Source organism: Neophocaena asiaeorientalis, unplaced genomic scaffold (assembly GCF_003031525.2).
Source record: "Neophocaena asiaeorientalis asiaeorientalis breed wild unplaced genomic scaffold, Neophocaena_asiaeorientalis_V1.1 scaffold44, whole genome shotgun sequence".
Taxonomy (NCBI): Eukaryota; Metazoa; Chordata; class Mammalia; order Artiodactyla; family Phocoenidae; genus Neophocaena; species Neophocaena asiaeorientalis.
In genome coordinates, this window is record NW_020173678.1 from 915396 (window position 1) to 924763 (window position 9368).

Consider the following 9368-nt stretch of genomic DNA (forward strand, 5'->3'; position numbering starts at 1 on the left):
TGAGCGCCCGCCCCTGCCCCGCCGCAGGCCCCGACAGCCCGGTGGCCCCCGCGAAGGAGCTGACCCTCGCGGTGCGCAAGCAGCAGAGGGCCCTGGAGGCGCGGCTGGAGGCCTGCCTGGAGGAGCTGAGGAGGATCTGTCTGCGGGAAGCGGTGAGGCTGGGCCCCCGCCGCGTACAAGCACAGGCTTCACCCCGGGGGCTGGAGCCGCGTGCTGGTCTGTCGGTGCCGAGGACTGGGAGGCCCGGTCCTGAGAAAGTTCTGGGGGTCAGACGGGGCACCGGATGGCACAGCAAGGGGACAGCTCTTCCCCGCAGGGCCCAGGCATATGGCCGGGCAGAGGAGGGGCTGCAGGGGACCGAGTGGATGGAGGCGCCTGCGGGGACCATAGCCAGGCCAGGGCAGATTCCCGGACGAGGGACAGCCCTGGACGCTGGGACGCGCGGAGATGGGCAGAGGCCTCTGGGGAAGGGCGGCACAGGTCACCCAGGGCCTGCCGGATGGGCTGTTCCTGCTCGGCCAAGGGCTGGATGCGTGGAGAGCGGCTTGGCACGAACTTGCTTCCCCCGCAGGAGCTGACGGGCATCTTGCCTGCAGAGTACCCCTTCAGACTGGGCGAGAAGGCCCCCAAGGTCCGCCGCAGGATCGGAGCCGCTTACAAACTGGACGAGTGGGCCTTGCACAGAGAGGTGAGGTGCTGCAGGGCGCCGTCCCTGCTCCCCGAGGCTGGCGGCTGTGGTCCCCAGGCCTTGCTTCCCCTCTGCAGGGGTCTCTGCTCTAGCATCACACAGCTCAGGCCGCTTGGCTCTGCGTGGACAAGGGGCACCCGCCTACGTGTAGCCCACGTGGCCTCAGGGAGGGCTGGGACCTCAAGGGAGGACATGGGGTTCAGTCCTCTGAGGGCAGAAGGCCAGCCAAGAGCGCAGCCGGCCCGGAGAGGCAGTGGCCTGTGCGGACGGGTCGCTCTGGCTCCTGGGGCCGTCCTCCCCTTTCTCAGCACAGGAGGAGGGCCGTGGGGTGGCTTGGACCCTCGGGTCCCTCCCCGTGGTGTGACGGGTGGCTCGTCTGCCCGGCCCTTTGGGGTGGGAGGGAAGCGTCCACCTCAGTCCCTCCCCACCTGGCTCGGGGTCAGGCTGCTGGGTGGGTCCTGGGCCCTGGACGCCGCCGTCTGCTGGGGGTCTGGGCCGTTCCGGTGTCGCTCACTGCGTCCTCCCCCAGGACCCACTGAGCAGCCTGGAGAGGGAGCTGGCCCTGCAGCTGCAGATTGCCGAGGCCGCGCGGCGCCTGTGCCGGGAGGGGAACCTGGGCCGCCAGGCGCGCCGGCAGCGGAAGCAGGCGATGCAGCAGGAAGAGAAGAAGCTGCGGGACCTGCAGCGCTGCCTGGGGGAGTGGCAGCGAGGCAACGGGGCCCCTCCCACCCTGGCCCCAGGCCCAGGTGAGCAGCGGCGGTCCCAGACCCATCCGGCTGGTCCCAGACCCGTCCCGACCCATCCCCGTCGTCGTCGTCGTCGTCGGGGGAAACCTGCTTCCCCGGTCCGCCCCACCCCATCCTGACCCATGGCAACCCCACAAGCCTCAGCCCAGCCATCACCCTCCCCTGAGACCCTCCCCATTTCCTTAGAAAACAACCCACTCCTCCCTCGAAATCCACGCCCTGCAGGAGACCTCCCGGACAGGAGGCACCCCCAGGCTGACCTCAGCTTATCTCAAGGGTTTGTCCAGCCCTCTGATCCCAGGCCCACAGGGCAGGTGGTCCCGTGAGCGCGGCCGAGGGCCCACATTCTGTGCATATCTGCTCGCTGAACTGCTGCAGGGCCCATGGCTGCCGGTGGATGCTCTGGTGGAAGTGCATACCCACCGTCCCTGAAGTACCTAGAACCGCCCAGTCAGGACTGGGGCCCCCGCACTCTGTTCTCTAGTTACTGTGCCTCTTAGTCTAGTCCCTGAGCCCGGGGTCCAGCGCCCGCTGACTGTGCGGCAGTGAGTCGTCCAGGCCGGTTCCTCTTCCAGCAAGTGGTTCTGGGCCCTCGCGTGTGGCTTTTTCATTCTCCTGACCCGAGCCCAACCTGTCAGGTCAGTCCTTGGAGGCCTCCCTTCCGTTCTGCGCCAGGGCATTGGGCTCGCCCTCCCCCAGGCCTCTCCTGGGTCCCAGGCCTCCCGTGCGTGTGAGGGAGCTGGCACAGGGAGTTGGGCCCTGGGCTGAACTGGATCTGGGGCCTCCACCTGGGCTCCCCAGCTCCCACCCCTGCCCCTCAGGTCAGCTCTGTGCCAAGGCCGCCTCCTGCCCCGGTTGGGCACGTGGCCTCTAATTTAGGGTGAGTCCAGATGCCTCCCAGGTCCCCCCCAGCAGCCAGGAGTGGAGGACGAGGGAGGAGATGCCTCCACGCGACAGCTGACCCAGTAACCCCGGGCGACGGGGAGACCCAGGCAGGACGGCCGACCGGCTCTGGTGGAGAGGGGCCTCCGTCCTCCCTCTGTTCCTGACAGGGCCCAGGATGCGACCTCCCCTTGAAAGGCAGCTGCTGACTTGGGCACGGAAGCCCCTGAGGGCTCGTTGCTGTCCTGGTGGCAGGGGCCCGGGGGGCTGTGCCCCGTGTGTCCCAGCCCCTCCTGTGTCCCGTCTGGCCTCACGCCGCCCTGTGGGCTCCTCTGACCACAGGCCTGCGGTGTGGGGTGGTGGACAGCGTAGGGCTGTGGCTCTGCTACTATCATTGCGACGATGAGGCTGCTTGTTGGGAGTGGGGAGCAGGCCAGGACACGCCTGGGGCTTGGCCAACCATCTGCGGGAGGGGGCACTTAGTCCAGGGGAAATAGAGCTGTGGGGAAGGGGCCTGGCCATGCGACTGCTTCCACCCTCCTGATCAGAGAGGCAGCTTTGCTCTCCACCTGCAGCCCTGGCCTGACCAGGCCGAGGTCCTGGGTCTAATGTGCTGTGGCGATGAGGCCCGAGGTCCTGGGTCTAGTGTGCTGTGGCGATGAGGCCCGAGGTCCTGGGTCTAGTGTCCTGTCCTGACCAGGCCAAGGTCCTGGGTCTAGTGTCCTGTGTCGATGAGGCCTGAGGTCTTGGGCCTAATGTCCTGTACTGACCAAGCCGAGGTCCTGGGTCTAATGTCCTGTCCTGACCAGGCCGAGGTCCTGGGTCTAACGTCCTGTGTTGAAGAGGCCTTAGGTCCTGGGTCTAGTGTCCTGTGTTGATGAGGCCTGAGATCCTGGATCTAGTGTCCTGTGTTGACGAGGCCTGAGGTCCTGGGTCTAGTGTCCTGTGTTGATGAGGCCTGAGGTCCTGGGTCTAACGTCCTGTGTCGATGAGGCCTGAGGTCCTGGGTCTAGTGTCCTGTGTTGACAAGGCCTTAGGTCCTGGGTCTAGTGCCCTGTGTCGATGAGGCCTGAGGTCCTGGGTCTAGTGTCCTGTGTTGACGAGGCCTTAGGTCCTGGGTCTAGTGTCCTGTGTTGACGAGGCCTGAGGTCCTGGTTGCAATGTCTTCTCCTGGGAGCCCAGGAGGAGGTGGTTCTAGACAGGTAATTCCTGCTCTTGGCCATCTGCCCAGCTGGGCTCGCCCTGAAAGCAGGAAGTAGAGAGGGATTAATAATTAACTAGCAATAAAGATGTATGAAAAAATAATTAGTAGCTGAAAGGTGTTTTGAATTAAAGAGGAAAAAAAAAAGCAAACAAACTAAACCCCAAAAAAGTTAGAGAAATCCACCCACCCTCTTGGTCTCTGCAGGAAGGTCACTCCATTTGGAACCTAATTGTACCAGGTGGCAGCCATTAGCTCGTCCTCTGCAGGTGGGGGGAGCGGTCAGCTGCGGGACTAATCGACCACAGGGAGCCTGATGAGAAAGGCCCCCCAGCACCGAGCTGACGTAACAGGTGCTCAGGACGCATTTGTTGATTAGCGGCGCCCGTGCTGGCAACGCTGGTAGGAATTCTTCCACGATGAAACGTTCCAGATCCGTGCTGTCCAATGTGGCAGGCACTCACTGCATGGGACTGTTGAGCGGTTGAATTGTGACCCGTGCGGCTGAGGAACTAAAATTTTAATTTAATTTAAAATAGCCACATACAGCTAGTGGCTGTTGCACGGGACGGCGCAGCCTCTGAGGATGCCCAGCGTTTGTATGGCCTCTGCCTGGGGTGTCCTCCTGCCGCTGCTGGGCCGAGGGCAGGGCTGTGGGGCAGCGTGGCCAAGACAGCAAGCAGCCCCCATGAACCACCTGTGATTAAACAGCCGGGGGTGACGGCTGTCTTCCCAGACCATATATTCAAACCCCAAACACATGACTATACCCAGCCCCCGACCCCGGCATCCCTGGACCGTGACAGTAACAGTCCCACAATTTCTTCAAATTGACATTTGTGAAAAATAAACATCTCGGTTCCCCAGGTTTTTATAAAAGATCAGAGGCTGGGAACCAGCATTAGGTAAGAGCATGTCTCCCCAGTTGAACCTTAAAGCACGGGCTGGTGTGAGCTGAGCGAAGCCCGGGCTGCTCCGTGGGCAGCCGACCCTGCATGGTTTACAAACTGCTCTGTGTAAAGGTTCTGTCTCATTTAAATGGAGGAGCAAACGTTGACAAACTTCTGTAAAGGTCCAGGGAGTAAATGTTTTAGGCTCGTGGGCCATGTGGCCTCCGTCATTACTACTCAGCTTGGACATCGTATCATGAAAGACATTACGTAAACAAACCCACAGTTGTGTTTCAATACAACTTTATTTATAAAAGCAGCCAGAAAAAAAGAATTTTTTTAAGGGACTTCGCCGGTGGTCCAGCGGTTAAGACTCTGTGCCTCCACTGCAGGGGGCACGGGTCAGGGAACTAAGATCCCGCATGCCTCGTGGTGTGGCCAAAAGTAAAAACAAAGCAGCCCGTTAACTGGATTTGTCCCACAGGCCTGCCACCAGCCAATCCCTGTTATAGAGGATTTTCAGATGGCTGGAAACGGAATCTACTTTTCTTAGAATTTTCTGGTTAATGACCTCTGCATGAAAGGCCAGCTAACAGGAGAGCCCATAAATGGTGGTGGTGAAGGGCCAGACTCTGGTCAGACGGTCTGGGTGTGAATCTGACTCAACCACCTTCCGGCGGTTTGACCTAAGCTATGTTATCAGCTCCTCCAAGCCTCTGTGTCCTGAGCTGCCACGGGGCGATGGTCATCTTACCGTACACGCTTGTTAGGAGGATCACGTGAATTCACATATATAAGGCACTTAGAAAAGCCCAAGAGAAATAATTAGCTATTGTCAGTTTGCCCCCACCCGTGTTCTCAAATGTAGTTGAAAATGCTTTGTGAGTCCCATCCAGGTCATGTTAGGTGTAGACCGAGTAGCTGAAGTTTCAGTGTTTTCAGGACAATGGTAAATTTGAGTCCTCTGTCTTCCTGGGTCCATACTGCTGCCCATGCAGAAGGGCTACCCTCCATGTCCTTAGGTGGCTGTCCCGTCACCAGGTCCTGACCCAGACGGCCAGACTCTCACTTGAACTGTGAGAGCCCACGACCCCATAGCTGCAATTCCCACTCTCACTGGTAATGCAGGGGTTCTCAGGTTTGCGGGTGCTTGAGTTGAGCTGTACTTACGGTATCAGAAGACTATACAACAGTTAGCAAAAGTCTCTTTACCCCGGGGGCCTTCCAAAATGACTTTCTGCCTTCTCCTCCACTGCCTGGAAACCCCGCCAGACGAAGGCCTGGCTTTTTTTTTAATAGATGGGGAAACGGAGGCCCAGAGCATTGAAATGGCTTATTTGAGGTTACAAAGCTAATGGCAGAGCCAGGATTAAAATGGAGTTTCCTGTCTCCTCACTCCTATTTACTGACTTTTATTTTCTCCTTCCAAGTGATAAATTCACACCTAGCACAGTACTGAACACATGGTTGGTATCTCCCGATAAGGGATGCTATCAGGAAGGGGGCGGGGCAGCTGCTCAGCACTGCTGACGCCCCAGATCTGCGGGGGGGATTTCTTCACCTCCTCCTCTCTCCTTTGGCCTCCCCAGAGCTCGGCGCCTCAGATGACAGCTCCCTGTTGGACGGGCTGCTCCGTGAGGAAGGTGAGAGGGCGGTTTAGGGGCTGTTGTGAGCGCTGGGCTCCTGCACGAGAACTCGGGGCTTGGGCGGCATTGGCTGTGAGTTCTCAGTGAGCTAAAGGAGGCGGGAGCCGGGCTGGGCTCAGCGTCCGCTCCGCCTGTTCGCCCTGTGCGTGGGTGAGAGGGGGGATGTGCTGACGCTTTGCCGGTCCGGGTGCTCGGTCATCGTGACCGGGAGGGGAAGGGGAATCCAGCAGAGCCTTGGGCCCCGGGCCTCCCTGCCTTTGCCTGGGACTTAGCCTTTACGTCAATACGCACCCGTCAGAGCCTCAGCCATCCGGCCACGGTCATTGCCCTTTGTGAAAACAGGGTAGCACTGAGGGAGAAAACAAAAGTCCGTAGATTGAGAACCCTGGTGACAAACCCTAACGATGCTGAGGGGTCAAGGTGGTCCAAGAGGGTGGTGAGGTCCTGCCCAGGGGAGGGCCGAGGCCAGTAAGGAAACAGCACACGTGGGCACAGCGTGAGAGGAAAAATAGGGAAACAGGAGGTTAGCTGCAGACATGGCATCAGGAGTAAAGGTTAGAAAGGGGAGTCATGTGAGCCAAGAGAGGCAATCTGGGGAGGCTTCCTGTAGGAGGCAGGTATAAAATGGAGCTGTAAGGAGTAAGTCTGAAAGGAGAATAAAGTGTTTAGAAGCATCTGGGCCCAGAGCCATGGCCTGGCACTGCCGGACTGACAGCCACGGGAGGACGGGCCAGGCACAGGCCACGGAGGTTCTGGTTGGGCTGGTTCCCCCACCACTGCCCTCCCGGGCTTCCTTTACCTGCAGAGGCATCTCAAGTGCCAAAACCTCCCCCAGATGCGCCTTCCCGGCCTCTCCCGCCCCAAACCCTCGAGGGGCTGCAGCCAGCAGGCCTTGATACGGGGGGCCTGGAGCGGGCCCCCATCCAGAACAGCCCCTGGAAGGAGACAAGCCTGGACCACCCCTACGAGAAGCCCAGGAAGTCTTCCGAGCCCGGAAGCGAGTCCAGGTCAGGCGGGGGGAAGGGAGGGCCAGGAGCAGGTGGGATCGGGGCGGGGGTGCACAGTGCAGGAGACCCCCATCCTGCGTGTGATGGGGGGAGGCATGAGTCCGTCCCTCCGCACACCGGAGCCCCCGGATGGAGGCATTCCTGCTGCTGACCTGTCTCCAATCCCTCCAATCTCCAGCAGCCCGGCCAGCACCCCGCAGGATGGGCCCAGCGACCCCAGCCCTGCCTCCTGCTACGTGGTCCCCGTCCGCAACGTTGCCGGGCAGCGGCAGGGCCGCATCAGTGCCCCGGCCACCCCTGAGATGCAGGGCAGGAGGGGCCAGTCACAGCCCCTGAGGTAAGAGACAGGCCACCCCAGCGATGCAGGGGGCGAGACCCACCATTGAGAACTTACCTTCGGAGGGTGGTGGCTTCCAGGATTATGTGGGACACCCGTGGGTGACACATGGCTTGTGCAGTGGCTTCTCCTTGGGATCTTTTCTTAAGCACCTCTCAATAGAGGCTGCGCCCCAACCAGCAAAGCCAAGGGCGAGTCACGTGTGAAGCAAGGTGTTTTCTTCCAAAGACTCCGGTTTTGTCTCTTTGCACAGCCAGATTCCACTTTGCTTCCCGTCTCTGCAGACTCTCCTGCGAGAGCGAGTGTATCTCAGAAGATACTTTTGCAGTTGTCTGTCATCGTTTTATTATTAGTCTCTTGACGATGGACGGGTCACGTTTTCAACTGACGTACAGTTGATTCTCATTACGTGGGTAGTTACGTCCTGTGAAGTGCAAACGCTGAACCACTGCTCCCGGGGACACACAGGGTTACAGCTTCTGGTCACAACGTGTCTGTAAACTGATCCATACGTAACCTTGTTTTATGGGGTCTCTGTTTAAAGACACCTTACCTAATACGTACCATCGACTCATTAACACTGAACTCAGGGCCAACAGCCCTAGATCTCACACCTGAACGAAGCTCATCTAACACGTTATTTTCTCCGTAAATCACGTCCCCGCTTCCTTGAGCTCAGGACACCAGGTGGCCCTGCAGCGTCAACTCTGGGGCCATTTTAGATACTGAAACCACCAACAAAATGCACAAAAAATATGAAAAGTGTGATACTAAACAGACTGTGGGAATAGTATGATAGCTGAACCCAGAACTCAGAGCCTCGGCTGGGAAAGCCTGCTGGGCAACTCAGAATTTTCACCACCCTGCGTGTGTCCACACGTGACCACGAGAGCGCCGGGAGTGTTGATTTTGAGGCTACAGATCAATTGGAGCAGTCGGTGAATCTGCAAATACAGAACCCATGAATAATGAGAACCCACTAAATGCTCCTTTCCAAGTTCCCTGCTGTTTGGTGCTCGTTTCACTGACCGAGGCACGACAGGCAGTGTCGGCCACACCGTCCGACAGCCCAGGGCACCCTCAGGACGTTGCTGGGTTCTTCCGTCAGGTTAACTTTACTTCTGGGCAGCGCTGGGCTGGAGCCCAGAAATGCATCTTATAGTTTACATACTGGGGGGCCTTTTTACACACAGGGCCTTTTTACACACAGGGCCTTTGCGCAGATTAGTGAAAGGCGCCCCCGCTGGACGGACAGGCCTGCTCCCGGGGTGCTGGCAGAGGGAGGCTGGATTCCAGCCCCGCTGGCTGTCCCGAGCTAGTGCCCTGGGGAGGGCCACCTGCATGCGGCCACCCTCTCCTAGCCGGCTGGGGCTGCCATATAGAGCAGCGCAGCTGGACACAAACCACCGCCTCCAGACTGGGAGGCGGCAAGTCCAGGATGCAGGTGCCCCAGGGCGGTTTCTCCTGAGGCCTCTGCCCTTGGCTGTAGAGGGGCCCGCCCTCTCCTCTCTTCACTGGTAGTCCCTCGGGGTGGGCCACATACCAGCTTCACGCCTTCACCTCGGACGCTTGACTGTGTCCGCCTGTTCAGATTGTGTGGATGAAATGCCACTGGATGCCTCGCACCTGAGATGGCTGAGAACAGGAGGCAGCTGTGGGTGGCCTCCGTGACCCAAACCCCAGCGTGCAGTGGAGCAGTGGTGTGGGGTGCAGGAGGGGCGTGTAGGGCAAGCCGGGCCAGGAGGCTGTGGGCACGTGGGGAGGCGTGGCCGAGGCCGCGCACGCGCGATGCCTTCCCCGCCGCCCAGGCAGGGCTGGCTCAGAGCCCCCTCTTCTCTCCATAGGACCGACCCCTTCCGCGCGGGCCCCGACGGCAGGGGTCGCAGCGCCCTCCCGCGCCGCCGCCCCACTTACTACACGGTGACGGCACCCGCTCCCGTGCCGTGCCCCGCCCGCCACTCGTGCTCCGAG

General features: G+C 60.0%; 1 protein-coding gene across 1 annotated transcript in view; it reads left to right on the top strand.

The window, feature by feature from the left end:
• Positions 1–9368, top strand: part of INAVA (innate immunity activator) — a 25442-nt gene that overhangs the window by 14094 nt on the left and 1980 nt on the right. The window contains exons 3-9 of the mRNA XM_024749655.1: positions 28–152; positions 572–688; positions 1218–1434; positions 5997–6050; positions 6859–7060; positions 7239–7397; positions 9242–9317. Coding sequence (XP_024605423.1) covers positions 28–152; positions 572–688; positions 1218–1434; positions 5997–6050; positions 6859–7060; positions 7239–7397; positions 9242–9317 — 950 coding nt within the window. The remainder of the gene's footprint in view (positions 1–27; positions 153–571; positions 689–1217; positions 1435–5996; positions 6051–6858; positions 7061–7238; positions 7398–9241; positions 9318–9368) is intronic.